The sequence below is a fragment of the Leiobunum rupestre genome, chromosome 6, assembly GCF_980474605.1.
Source record: "Leiobunum rupestre chromosome 6, qqLeiRupe1.1.hap1, whole genome shotgun sequence".
Classification (NCBI taxonomy): Eukaryota; Metazoa; Arthropoda; class Arachnida; order Opiliones; family Sclerosomatidae; genus Leiobunum; species Leiobunum rupestre.
Window position 1 is genome coordinate 69,421,454 of NC_143389.1, and position 15,143 is coordinate 69,436,596.

General features: G+C 41.1%; 3 protein-coding genes across 3 annotated transcripts; all 3 read left to right on the plus strand.

The window, feature by feature from the left end:
* The first annotated feature begins 5,052 nt into the window (after window positions 1-5,052).
* On the plus strand, window positions 5,053-6,783 carry LOC149943296 (uncharacterized). The gene has a single exon (XM_090179615.1). The coding sequence runs from the start codon at window positions 5,053-5,055 to the stop codon at window positions 6,781-6,783; it is 1,731 nt and encodes a 576-aa protein (XP_090035741.1).
* A 1,288-nt stretch (window positions 6,784-8,071) lies between these two features.
* Window positions 8,072-8,455, plus strand: LOC149943297 (uncharacterized). The gene has a single exon (XM_090179616.1). The coding sequence runs from the start codon at window positions 8,072-8,074 to the stop codon at window positions 8,453-8,455; it is 384 nt and encodes a 127-aa protein (XP_090035742.1).
* A 198-nt stretch (window positions 8,456-8,653) lies between these two features.
* On the plus strand, window positions 8,654-9,649 carry LOC149943298 (uncharacterized). The gene has a single exon (XM_090179617.1). The coding sequence runs from the start codon at window positions 8,654-8,656 to the stop codon at window positions 9,647-9,649; it is 996 nt and encodes a 331-aa protein (XP_090035743.1).
* Window positions 9,650-15,143: the final 5,494 nt, after the last annotated feature.

Here is a 15,143-nt window from a genome sequence, read left to right on the forward strand (position 1 = left end):
CTGGAACGATTTTGACTCCAACAGAAAAACGAAGAAATTGAGCGACAAAAGGAACTTTTAAAAGAAAGGTTTTCTAAAGCCATAACAGTAAAAGGAACTCGAGGGTTTCATAAATTCGTTCCGAAATCGTTAAATGAAATCATGGTTTCTCCGTTATCTAATGACGATTCGCTAACCACAGTTAAGGTTTCGACTTTAGAATTGTCAGATACTCGAAATCAAGAGGCTGAAAACTTTAAAGTGGGAAATTTGGTAGCCAGCGTCTACAAAGGCCAACTTTACGTTGGATTAATTGAGGAAGTATCAGAAGAGTTTGGAGACTTCTTTGTAAACCTTTTGCGTCCCCCTGGTATTTCGGACAAATACACATGGCCCAGAAGGATCGATAGCAGTTGGGTGTCAAGTGAAAATGTTCTATGTGCAATTGAAATTCTTGTAGGTTTACCAAATTCGAAAGGCTATCAAATCAAAGAACACGATAAAAATAAAATTACCAAAGCCTTTTCCATGTATAAAGAAGTTTAAGCTGTTTTGTGTAAATAAAAAATTAATTGGTGTGTAAACTATAAAAATAAATGGTTTTGGTATTTCATTTTGTGTGTGGTGGGGTAAATTTCAAAAATTAATATCTCGATTATTATGTATTCGATAGTGGGAATTTTAAAAATGCTAAAATCGTTGACCTACGACTGAGGTGTCTGGGCAAGGTCAAAGGTCAAATTATTTAAAGGCCCAGATTTGAATGACATTTACGTCAAATGACAACTCTGATTAAATATTCATATTAGGGTGCGCATTGTCTTTAAAATGAGGTATTACATGTGATTTTGCGATAATTATGTCATAAGATATACTAGAAAACATTTAGGGGGTCAAGGCGAACTTTTGAAAAAACGCGTATGCTGTATCTCGTAAACGGCTGAACCGATCGTTATGAAACTGTCAAAATCGTTTTCCTAGGCCCAAAAAACCTTGTATACAAAATTTTGGCGAAATCGAAAGGGGTCGGGTGTTAAAATTAAAAAAAACTAGGTCGTTTTGTCATGGAATGACCCCCCAAGTAAGAAGCACCTTTCTTCAGTAAAGGTACCGCGAATCTACACGCTGAAGATAATATAATTCCTAGTCCATGTCCTATTTGCACAGCTAAACCTCTATATACAGGTATTCCACCGAAACCAACCTGGTTTAAGTAGTAACTTTCATAATCAGTTCTTGAAAGTGAATATTCAGACCTCATGATGTTAACTGTTCGCTCTCTTAAGTTAGAATGAGGGTGTGTCCTGAATGATTAAAGGTTTATAGTGAAGTCCACATTTTACGGGGTTTAAAATGTAATACAGCATGAGCTTTTCCACTATGAAACTGTATTGGCTCACCAAAATCATCTGTTATATTAATCTCTATAGTCTTAATATAATTGCACACGACTGGTAGGTAATGAGGTTGTGAAAATATTTTTGTAGCTGTTTTTCCATTAGACTCGGCTTTCTCTTCGACGCTTATGATTCTTAATATTGGTGCTAAATTATCCCCAACAACGCTATTTTCAACCAGATCAGAATAAACGAACAAGGAATGTAACCCAGCGTTCATATCAAATGGGTAGGGGTTATCATTGAATTTAAAATGGTGAAATCATTATCTCTTCTATCCTTAAAACCTAGTAAAATCTATAGATCGGGGCCAATTACAGCTCTGATTTTCGGTTGCAATTTAACTTTAATTCGATTATAATAATTTAAATAAGCGAATGTAACTTGTTTGTCTGGGTTGTGGACGTTCATAACATGTAATGGTTCTTCCGGGGTTTTATAAAACCCGTGGGAACTTCAGTCATTTTATCATATTCGAGAGGGTCTTTAATAACCAATAGATTAGGTTTTCGAACATTATGCCATGTCCGAGGGCAGCTTATTTCCGCTAACCCAACTTCGTACTGTTCCTCAAATCTTAACGGTTCAGCTAAATACGTTCGAAATTTACCAACGCTATTATCTTGGTAATATAATGACGAGGAATCTGAAGGTAGCGTTACGTAAAAACTCATTTTATTAAATGATGGATCGTAATCTTGCCACTTTGCATACAGTTCTACGCGGCCGTCCGATTTTTTCCTCTGTTTTATTACTTTTTCGATTATGAAGTAACAATCTTTTAAATCTCGACCAACAATCTGAACCTCCTCTCGATAGAATACTCCTGAAATGGGGTTAGAATTTAAATCCATCAGCTTATATACAAGTGGGTCACGTGGTAGTCTCTAAGCTATTTTAAACAATTCAAGTTATATTTCTTATCGAAAATTGATAAATTTCTACTTATTCTACAAATATCTCCAATTTCAAACGCGTATGTTAACGGAGGAGAAAAATTTACCGAACCGTAAAGATTTTTCTATATTTTAGCAGAGTTATCTAGAGTAACTTCCGCGGGTTTACATTTCACTGATCTGTGATAACTTGTTATAAGCGTTTATAATATCATCTAAAACGTTGACATATTTAAGGGTGTTATTCTGCGTGAAATAGCGATATAAACGCGATTTAAAACTTCTAATGAATCTTTCAATAATGGACGCTTTCATTTCTGATCGAGTAGCGAAAAAGTTAATACTCTTTCGCTGTAATTCACTCTGCACTTCTTGACAGACAAATTTGTTTCCGTGATCACTTTGAATTCTTTTCGGTTGACGACCTTTTTCAAAAACGTTACGTAACGCTTCTAAAATTGTTACACCTTTCTTATTTTTAACCGCTTCCGCCATAGCGTATTTGCTAAATATGTCGATAATACATAATACATAGCGAGATCCTGAATTATATTTAGACAGCTTCTGAAAATCTTCCAAGTCCGCTTGCCACTGTTCGTCAATTCCATTATCAATAGTTCGATTTCGTATGAATCGTCTTCTAGCAGGTTTATGCAGCGTATATGTATCCTGCTTTATTAGAAATTGTTTTACTTTTTCCAATGAAACCTTCAAGTCGAGCTTAATTATAGATCGTTCAAACTCCAGCGAATGACCCTGGGTCTGCGGGATTAGTATAGATTTTCTCAAGTTCTTTCTCCATATCGGGTAATATTTTGATGTAATGGCATGTAACGTCAAAAAAGAAATTAAATAATTCTAATATTATAATAACTATGATAATTAATTCAGCTGTGATAATTTTCGGTGATTTTGAAAATGATTGTGATAAATAGGCTAAAAGTCCTAAAGAGACCGTTTCTGTACAACCTTCCATTTTAGGCTTATACTATGAAATGAAAACAAAATTATCAGGTTAACTTATTTTATTTACTATGCAACCAAGGTCTTAGAGGACTAGGTGAGGATGATGATAATATTGAACTACTTGGTGTTGTATGAATGTTTTTAACAGTGTCAATCTTACAGGATTTTTAATTAAACGTTTTGAAATATTTGACTTATGAATACCCTCGTAGAACTCTGTAACGCCTATAGGATCAATCACTGTTCCAGGCGTATTTCTTGTAAAATATTAATAATATTTTGTAAAAGTTTAGTACATTTTTCTCTTTCCATTCCCATATTTGTAGTTGTTCATTTTAGCGTTTCTTTCCCCCTTTGTATTTTGAAACATTTGCGTTAATCCCTTTTTGTGTGTCAAGGAAAGATTTTCCCTGCTCCTGGGTCTTGTGTCCCTCCATTCCCCTTGCCCTCGCACATTCCCGGGGTTTTTTTCCGAAACCCGTTCGTTGCAAAGAGAGGGCCCAATATTCGGACCCAGGCAGCGAAATTTCCATGATATAGAGGGGGTTTGGCCTATCTCGTCCCTTTGTGTTACGCGCGTCTTTTTTCTCTTGAGAAAGAGGAGCGTTAGTTACTGTAGAACGAGAGTATGAAAGAAAAACAGTTTTTATTTCCAGACCTGATGGTCAAGCAAGAGTTTTGTGATCGCGCGTAAACGCGAAAGAATATCTGAAAAACTACTGCCCTTAACGCGATTTTTTTGTAGTAGTATTTTAAGTCCAAAAATAAAGTCCTTTGCTGTTATTGTTTTAAATCCGTGTTAATTTCTATTCAGTTTCTTACAGTTCGGAATTAGTTAGTTGTACTCTTTAACTTTAGTCTAATTCCCCGAACCCACGATTATTTTTTCAGTCGGTAGTCGGCAGGTTCTGTTTCCTTATTTGTGCTCTCCCACATTTTCGTGCCGAAACCCGGGACCCGCTTTTAGGTGTTTTAATTTTGGACTAAATTTATCGGACTGTATGAACTGTTATTCATCATGTCGGACATTGATAAAGCAACAAAAGCGCGCTCTGCATTACGGACTAGTACCACGAACGTTATAAAAGCGATTGAAGCAGAGATCAAGAAGAGAACGCCTGATGTAGATATCGTCGAAGAGAAGTTGATGCAACTGAAGGAGAAGGAGAGAAAACTACTCGTATTGAACGACCAGATCCAGGAGCTGTTAGACGAATCGTTAGTTGAGTCCGAGGTTACCAAGACCGAGGAAGTCCACGATATAATCGTATCCTACAAGTTCAAGGCCACCAAACTAATTCAGCGCGCCGCGGGAAAACCACCAAGCAAAGATGCCCACTATTCCAACGGCGGCGAGGACGAAGATTCGTCGTGCGGCTCGTCGTGCCGTTTCCAAGCGCCGCCAGTTCGATTGCCATTATTGGAAATTAAGAAGTTCTCCGGAGATTCTTCACAATGGCAGGAATTTTGGAGCCAGTTTGACACAGTCATTCATCGTAGCGATATGGAGCCGTCAGTTAAGTTTACATATTTACGTTCTTATCTCGAAGGCAAAGCAGCTAGGGCAATCGCGGGTTTGCAAACGACCAGCATAAACTATGAAACTGCGGTTAAAATTCTAGAAACTCAATTTGGTAGTAAAAACGCAATCATAGGAGCCCACATGCATAATTTGCTAAAAATGTCAAAAGTTAGATTCAAGTGATATCGTTGCGCTACGAAACCTCTACGATCATTGCGAAATCCAGATCAGAAGCTTGGAAAATTTAGGTGTAACCACGAGTGCCTACAGCGCGTTACTTTCACCCGTTCTTATGGAGCTAATTCCCGAAGACATCGTAATCGCTTTTAACCGGGAATTTGACGCGAACGCCGAGTGGGAGGTCGAGGACCTATGCAAATTCCTTTTACGCGTAGTTTCCAGTCGCGAAAGAGCTGCCGCGCTAACCAGACCCAGAAAAACCGAGAACGATTCCAAAAGACACCATTCCGAAGTTAAAGGTAGCCAATCCCGCCCCGAACAGCGTCCGAAGGGCAGTTTCGCCGCTTTGAGTGTGACAACGGGTTCAAAGTTTTGCATGTTTTGCGACGCGACCGATCATTTCACTACGGAATGCGTTAAACACAGCCCAGAAGAGAGACGAGCGATCGTAATGCGTAAACGCCGATGTTTTAACTGTCTGCGAGAAGGTCATAGAGTTGGAGATTGTCGAGGAAGAGTTAAACAGTGCAAGTATTGCAAGCGGAAACATCATTTCACCCTTTGTGACTCGAGAGAAAGAGAAAAGGATCGCCAGACAATTCCTAAGTCCACGGAGAAACCCGAAGAGCCGCCGAAAAATCAACCTCCCGAAAGCGTACTTTCCGCAATCTCGAGCGGGTCAGACGTCGTACTTCTGCAGACAGCCTTGGCCACCGTGAAAAGCCCCGACGCCCAAGACTCCAGCCAACTCCGCTGTTTGCTAGACACCGGTAGTCAATTATCGTTCATTAAGGAAGAAGATTCGCGCCGTCTGCAATTAGAAGTTATTGGCGAGGAACCACTTCGCATCAATCATTTCGGTAGCGATACTCCAATTTATTCCAAGAGAAAGAAAGTACGCGTCGTATTGTGCAACATCCATGACCCTAACCGGTCAGTGTCAATCATAGCTTTCGAAACCCCAAAAATATGCGGATCGGTAATTTCAGTCCCTAGTTGTGAAATCATACAGAAAATGCAAAGTAAAGGCTTAATTATGGCCGATTATCCAAATGTTCGTCGTCCTAACCGCGAGCACGCGTCGGTCGAAGTGTTAATCGGGTCGGATTTCTACTGGGAAGTCGCGCGAGACCGTCACGAACGACTCGGAAGGTCAACAGCCGCGATCGAAACGGTTCTTGGATGGACCACCCAGGGGCCCAGCGCGTTAAGTGTCGGTCCGGCCATCGTTGGCGTAAATTCGGTAAATGTGATGCGCGTAGCCGCGGAACACGTGTCGGAAGAAGAGCTCGTTACAAAACAATTACGCTCTTTTTGGGACTTGGAAATCATGGGTGTAAAACCCGAAGAACTAGAGAACCCCGCCGACACCGATGTCCTAGATTGCTTCAACCAAACCGTCAAATTAGTCAGCGACCGCTATGAAGTCCAGCTACCTTGGAAACCAAACAAGGATGCCTTAGAAGATAACCTGGCTGTGGCAACGAAACGAACAACGAGTCTCTTAAACAAGTTAGCCTGCAATCCGGTACTCCTCAGAGAATACGACGACATCTTAAGAAGCCAATTTCAAGAGGGAATCATCGAGGAAATCAATCCGGCTGCAGTCCCCCAGCTCGCTTACTATCTCCCGCACCGAGCCGTCATCAGAGAAAGCAGCGCCACTACGAAAGTTCGTATAGTCTACGACGCATCCTCCCATAGCTCCAATTCCCCATCCCTCAACGACGTCCTAGAGTCTGGTCCTAATCTGAATCCGGAGCTTATCCAGGTCCTCCTTCGTTTCCGAGAACATCGCCTTCTCAAGCGACATCGAGAAGGCATTCCTGCAAATTTCCGTTAACCCCGCCGATAGAGGTGCCCTTCGTTTCCTTTGGACCTCAGATGTCAGCAATCCCAGGAAAGCCCAAGTGAAAACTTTTAGAATCACTAGAGTCAAATTCGGAGCTACCTGCAGCCCGTTCCTCCTAGTCGCAACGCTGAGATTCCACATCCGCCAGTTTGAAAACCAGTTTGAAGAAACGTGCAGAATGCTGACATCGGGTCTGTACGTTGACGATTTACTATCAGGAGCTGACAACGTGAAGAAAGCATACCAAGTCACCGAGGAAAGTAAACAAATCATCAAAAAAGCCGGAATGAACCTCCGAAAATGGAGTACAAATTCTCCAGAGCTACGAGAGCTGTGGGGAGAAGGAAGCCAACAACAAGAAAATTTATCCCATCACCTCGCCAATCCAGGCCAGCATAAAGTCCTCGGGTTGATTTGGAACAGCCAAGAAGATTCCCTAAGCTTCGAGATCAACAACTTGATAGAATTCCTCGTAGACAAACAGGAAACAAAAAGATGGGTACTAAAATCACTCGCCAGAATTTACGACCCGTTGGGTCTCCTCTCCCCATTTACCGTCCGTGCGAAGTTCCTGTATCAACAGCTGTGGGAATATGAGGATAAACAGAAGAAACGGAAACGAAAACTCAAATGGGACGATCCTCTCCCGAAAGAACTGGCAAACCCTTTTAATTCCTGGTGTTCCGAAATTTCAAGTCTGCGCAAATTAAAGATTCCTCGATTTTACTTTTCCGGAATTCAAGAGAACATTCAGGTCACGACGGACCTACATTGCTATGTCGATGCGAGCGAAAGAGGATTTGCCGCTGCAGTTTACCTACGTTACACGACAGCCATCGGATAAATTTGTGCCCGTCTCGTTGCTGCCAAACCAGAGTGACGCCTCTCGCCAAGCTGTCTATTCCCCGGCTGGAGCTGATGGGTGCAGTCCTGGGTGACCGCCTAGTAAAAACCGTTGAAAACGCGCTACTAAAGAAACCCGACGCCGTTCACATGTGGACAGACTCCACAATAGTTCTGGGTTGGATAAGAGATGACTCATGTACCTGGCGCCCTTTCGTCTCAAACCGTATACTTCAAATACAAGCAACATCTGATCCAAAGATTTGGAATTACTGCTCAACAAAAGATAATCCGGCAGACCTGCCAACAAGGGGTCGAAGCGCCGAAGACCTCCTAACTAATTTGAGATGGTGGCGCGAACCACAGTATCTATCCGGACCGGCCCTACGAAGTGAAACCAAATCAGGAGCCATTCCCGTCCGAAATTTTGGATGAGATGAGACCAGAAGCCCGGTTAGCGGCGCAAGGAGTAGTCACTGCGGCTATCAAAGTTAACCCACCGTTTGATCTCACAGCATTCAGCTCAATCACAAACGTATTCCGTGTCACTGCGTACGTAAGGCGTTTCCTCCACCTCAAAAAACATAAGCGGACAGGGCCTTTACTAGCGGAAGAAATTCACGATTCCGAAAAGTTATGGATAAAGATCACCCAAAGAGAATCATTTCCCTCCGAGATTACCAAGTTGCAAGCGAATCCAGAAATCGACAAGGAGTCTCCCATTCGCTCTCTAGGTCCTCAATTGGACGAAGATGGACTACTAGTCATCAGCGGAAGATTAAAGACGAAATCCCTGACTTACAGAAAGACACATCCATGAATTCTTCCGAACAACCACCGGTTTTCCGAGCTACTCGCCCAGCGCTGTCACGCACATCTGTACCACGCCGGGGTTAACGACGTACTTGTCCAACTCCGTGAAAACTACTGGATTATCCGCGCGCGTCAACTCGTAAAAAGGGTTGTTGCCAGTTGTATTATGTGTCGTCGGTTTCGCGTCAAACCATGTGTCGCAAAAATGGCACCCCTCCCTGAAGAGAGGACGACCCCCACGCCGCCGTTTAATGTCATCGGTCTGGACTTCGCGGGACCGCTTCATAATCAGAAAGACGAGAAGTGTTACTTCGTTTTATTTACTTGCGCTGTTACGCGTGGCATTCATGTCGAGTTAGCCGAAAATATATCCGCGGAGTGTTTTTTGCTGGCGTTCCGTAGATTCGCCGCCCGCAGGGCCCTTCCGACCGTGATTTATTCCGACAATGCCAAGTCGTTTAAACGCGCAAACGCAGATTTAAAAGAAATTTTCGAGAATTTAAGAAATCCCGATGTGATTAATTACTTAAGTAATATAGATGTGAATTGGCGGTTTATAGTTGATCGCGCACCATGGGTTGGTGGGTTTTATGAAAGGCTCAACCGTTCAGTTAAAAAGAGCCTAAAACAAACATTCGGAAACGCTAACCTATCAAACGTCGAATTAACCACCGTTTTAGCCGAAATCGAAGCCACAATTAATTCGCGGCCTATAACTTTCGTATCCCAAGAAGCTGGGGATCCTATTCCTTTGACCCCCGCCCACTTCCTAACTGGCGGTGGGAGGTTAACCGTGTTTCCAAACAGAAAATACTCCGAAAAAGACGTTCGTCCCGTCACGCGAGAAGACATTCGAATTCGTTACAAGCACCAACAAGCTCTATTAGAAAGACTTTGGTCTCGGTGGAAGCACGAATATTTACTTGAACTAAGAACTGCCCATCATCTCGCTAATGTAAACGCGACTCCTGAACTAAAAGTAGGTGATGTTGTGATAGTTGAAGAAAACAAAATGCCTCGTCTGTGTTGGAAGGTGGCCGTTGTAGAAGAACTTTTTAGAGGTAGAGACAACATTGTAAGATCTTGTAATGTAAGGTTATCTAATGGGACCCATATTAAAAGACCCATTAAGCTATTATATAACTTAGAAATCGCTGATAAACCTATAGACTTGAGCATTGCTCAAGGGGGGAGTGTGTAAAATATTAATAATATTTTGTAAAAGTTTAGTACATTTTTCTCTTTCCATTCCCATATTTGTAGTTGTTCATTTTAGCGTTTCTTTCCCCCTTTGTATTTTGAAACATTTGCGTTAATCCCTTTTTGTGTGTCAAGGAAAGATTTTCCCCGCTCCTGGGTCTTGTGTCCCTCCATTCCCCTTGCCCCCGCACATTCCCGGGGTTTTTTTCCGAAACCCGTTCGTTGCAAAGAGAGGGCCCAATATTCGGACCCAGGCAGCGAATTTTCCATGATATAGAGGGGGTTTGGCCTATCTCGTCCCTTTGTGTTACGCGCGTCTTTTTTCTCTTGAGAAAGAGGAGCGTTAGTTACTGTAGAACGAGAGTATGAAAGAAAAACAGTTTTTATTCCCAGACCTGATGGTCAAGCAAGAGTTTTGTGATCGCGCGTAAACGCGAAAGAATATCTGAAAAACTACTGCCCTTAACGCGATTTTTTGTAGTAGTATTTTAAGTCCGAAAATAAAGTCTTTTGCTGTTATTGTTTTAAATCCGTGTTAATTTCTATTCAGTTTCTTACAGTTCGGAATCAGTTAGTTGTACTCTTTAACTTTAGTATAATTCCCCGAACCCACGATTATTTTTTCAGTCGGTAGTCGGCAGGTTCTGTTTCCATATTTGTGCTCTCCCACATTTCTCACAGCATCATACAAAAGATCGATTATATTAGATCCTCCAATCACTTGTCTTCGAATAGAAAGCTCTCCTGAGGTAGCCCATCTAATATATCTCGGATCTGCCGTAGTCACTCGGTTTAATGAAATTGCATCACTAACATAAGTTGCAGGTAGAGAATAAGATATTTGCGCGAACCAGGTTTTAGGCCGTCCAGAGTTTTCAATATTGGAAGTGATTTGCTCTTTACGTACGTAAGTTAACAGTCGTTGGAGAATTTGATTGTATAATGCTAATTTATCTGATTCGTTTAAATCTGGATTATCTAGAATAGATTTCATTTCATCATCGAGTGTCTTCTCTTTTTGAAGTTCAGGTGTTTCTTCTGTTTTGGAAGGTGTAGTGTTTTTTAATCTCTCCTTTACATCTTCAGGTACTAGAAGCATTTTTCGAGCCATCATCGGTTTATAGCTCGGCTTATTGCACTTCCGGCGACTGAGCTAACGATAGATTACAGTGGCGCTAATAAAAATGGAAAAAACCACCCTTTTGTACCAGTATCTTTCGTCGTTTTGATATAGGGCTCTTCTTCGATACGTTTCGTATAACCGTGCTATGTTTCTTTAACCGCTTACGATGCCGTTCTGACAGTTCAATTGTTCCGTGTAATACATTTATACTACATTCAACGAAAGCCAATATAGCTTCCTTGCTAGCGTATTTAATAGCTGTCTTTCTTTGATTTAGATTACAGGATGTCAGGAAACGTAGAAAGTCTATGTTTTCCTTTACTCGTTTTGAGACATCCATTTAGAGATTTTTTTACCCTTTCTTAAAGCGCAATGAACAGGGCAATTTAATTCAACGTCTTTTAGTTCTGATAACTAAGGACAACCGGTATCTTCGATGTTAGTTACTGAAACACCAAGGAGTGTCGATAATACTGCAGCTTTTTCTAAATCTTTGGTGAAAAACGAAGTTGCTTTTCCGCTATCTGATTGCAAATGTCACGTCTCGTTCTGTAAGGACGTTCACCGTCATCCCATCGAAGGTGACAAATGTTGTCTTTTATCTTCATTTGAAAGCTCTTTGAAAGGGTATGGAGATTTGAAAGTAAACACTTCCGATTCTTCAGTTTCTAATACTAAGTAAGCTAATTCTTTAACAATCCACTCTCGATTAACCCTAAAGAAATTCTCTTCTATAATACACTTCATTTTGGAATAAAGACCACCGATTTTTCACCCGGTATTAAACCTAGTCGTAGTAAATACTGATCTGGAGTGTGAGGTTTCAAGTCAACTAATAAATAACCAAACTTCCGTGACGTAGCTTGTTGAAACGCATCAATAAAGTATTTGCTATTGGTTGGAGATTTCTGCCTCGCGAGATGATAAATTGTTGATTTATCTCGTGGTGATTTAAAAATAAATAGTTAATGAGCATTTAAATTTAAAGGTTTTCCATTAAAAACAGTACGGAGGTGTTTGTGATGAGATCCACGAATAATAAATTAGTTACATCTTTATTATTAGATATCTCGCATAATAAATCGTCTAAAATAACTAAATTCCTAATTTGCGGGTTTAATATATTATCATCGAGTAACCTTTCGTGAAACTCGACTGAAGGTGTGTGTTCTAATATTGATTGAAATAGTGTCGGCTTATACTCGAACACCGTATTATCCTCTCCGGAGGAGGGGATATGCAAGTCTTTTTATGTTGAATCAACCGTCCCACCAGGAATGACTTTCCGCATTGGGTGGATCCGGCTGCAAGCCCATTCATTGGATGTTGTAAGCTTAAACCCATAATGGTTAATGAGAATCAGAACATTAGTGTAATCAATTTTATTAGTTTTTAACAAGATTTTAGCATTGCATATTATAAGTGACATTATATTATTTAAAATTTCTTTTGACAATCCACAGCGAATAGTTAACATTTCAATAATATTTTCACAATCTACCGACATAATTATTTCATAAAAATGTAAATCTACACGCTTAGAAAAATCCGTCATGATACAATCATGCGGAGTTGAGATGGATGATCAATTTGACAGCCATTGCACGCTTTCTTAAGAGCTTCATGTAATTGTTTAATTACAACGTTGGTCATTACCTCCTTTATTTCCTTGATTTGCATTAAACAGTTCTGAATAGACTCGTACTGCTCGAGGAAATTCAACCAAGAAGATTGAGCGAAAGCTACCACCTCTTTAGTCGGTAACAGTTTTCCATAGTTTACTCCATAACCACGGTACATTTGTCTATCATCTAGAACCTTTTGTTCGGCAAATCTATAAACCGAAAACCGTTTGGTTTCAGAACCTGTGAAAACCCACGAAGTTTCAGCTTCGTTATTGAAATAAGCTTCAATGGCATCTTTCTTGGTCCATAGCTCTTGCAGTTCCGCTTCTGTTAGTTTGATGCCCTTTGTTAAATCCAATAGACCGCAGTAGATGGTTTCATCTGCATAAACGATTAACCCTTTGTCAGCAGACACAGGAAATGAACAATTTCTATAAAATACATACATTAAACAAAGTTAAGAATTTTCACCGAGTATTCCTACTTATATTTTAAGGTTCCTCGGAGTCACTTCCAATACAATACAGATGGTGAACCTTCTAAATAATATAGCCTTGCTATTATACGGTTTTCCCTTTTTATACTCTAAAATTATTTATCTTCGATATCTTATTTATTAAAACGGAGTTTAAAATTAATTCCATTCTACGTATACGCATTTTGAAGTGTATCGCGTTACGTATATAGGAATTTACCCGCTTCTCATACGGAATCACGTGTACATGCATCAGATTTATAGCCCGGTGTACCGGTAAGATTGAAACCACACCACCGGAGGTCCATCATCAAATGCCCTACGCCAGCGTCCACACGCCCGGACAGGTGATAAAACCCGCATGGGTAGCAGAACCCTACTACTGATGGTCGCACCTTCGACGCAAGCCGCTCAACCTAGCAGAAGGTGCAGCAATGGGTCGATCAACGCGCCACTTCGCACACAGCAGTGGGAATAAGAGCGGATGCTCTGGCAACGCCAGCCGACAGCCTACCTAGAAAGGTAGAGAGCCGAGCCCATTGGAAAGAGCGCCTAAAGGGGAACGGCGGGCACACAGCAGACCGCATAACCCGGCACAGCTGGCACCGGATATCCCGGCGGAACTCCAAAAGGCCGGGAGATGGGCGCCGTGCCCTCATACGGAGGCTCACAGCAGGCAACGCAATCCGCCGAGACGGCCAGTTTGCCCGACCCCTCTCCGTTACCCTGGGCTGAAGCCCAGTTATCAGACCACATTGGACCGAAGTCGGAGGTGGAGATAGGACCATTTGGACGGAGCTAACATCTCCCAGTGCGCCACCGCCCGTACTGGGTTACAAGAGCCGGACCCCGACTCCCCGGTAAAGCCACCAGTTATTGCACACTTCGACCCCTCGTGGACCGAATCACGTGTACAATTACAATACTTGAGAATGATACGTTTCTCATACTAAAACTTGAAATATTCGTTTAAAGAAATACTCGTGATATAGGGCCAAGCATATTTAAGTACCACTAACGTGCTAATGATATTAAAATGAAGTTTAAAAATATTTCAATTCGACAACACTCAAATCCATGTCTTAAATTTAAATTAACCGCGTCCCCCGGGTAATCCGCGCGCGTGCGCTATCTCCCGCATTTAAACTTATTCCGTACGATAAAACGCGATAAGAAATATATACGTGCAAGTACCGAGTGTGACTCGAGATAAGCGGAGACAAAGAAACAAGCTGGTCCTGAATGCAATATGTTGTTATGCGAAAAAACGAATCGTCGTGAGAAATATCATAAATACATGGAATTATTTTACCCCCATTTCACCCCTTAAATCCCGGATCCCGGGATCGATGGGTCGCCCTCACTTTCCTTCTACTCCTCAGTGTTTAAATAAAACAATTATGTTGGTAAAAAGAGTTTTTATTCTAATCCTGCAAAAGGTAATTATTCATAGTTACTAGGAACTTTCTTCCCAATTGAATGCATCAGCTCCATTAATGAATTGTCACCAACTATTACATTTTCGTGCCGTGTTTCTAAATAAAATCAGATATTAAATAAAAATTTTGATAGTTTTATGTATTACATTACCAAAAAGGTGGTTTAATTGCAGGTTCTTTCCCTAATATAGTATCAAATCAATTTTAGTGACCAAACAAAATATACACAGCCATTTTGACTGTCAAATTTGTTTTGATTTGTTGCACTATCATTCATATTTTCCGAAAGTGGCGACCTCTGACCCGAAGGGCTAAGAGCGGGGTTTAATTACCGATGACGCTTACTATTGCACCACAGTGAGTCTGCAAATATTTCTTCTCCAGCCAATTAGGTTGGAGACCGGTAGCGTCATCCGAAGGGCCCGCTATATAAGGGACGTCGAGACAATGGACTAACTCAATGAACTAACCAGTCGAATCTTTACTATTCTCTCTTCAAGAGAATTTACTTAATAGCCATGCCTTGTAATATTTGGTAACTATTTGTATATTATTATTAATATTTTATGATTAATAAAGAGTATTTTACTGTTTGACTCTCGTACATGGTTTAAACATAAGCCGACACTATCCAGGCTTCACAAATGGCGCCCAACGTGGGGCCCGAGTTGTTGAATGTACGAGAGTTAAGGTTATTTTAATTTTAGTGTATTGCGGGTACCTTTGTTTCCCAGTGGGTTTTCCGGAGGGGTTTTTGGGTTAGGCGGCTCTAGGGATTTTTGCGTCGCGGTTTAGGTCTTAAACATTAAAACCTGGTCCGGAATGGTTTTGGG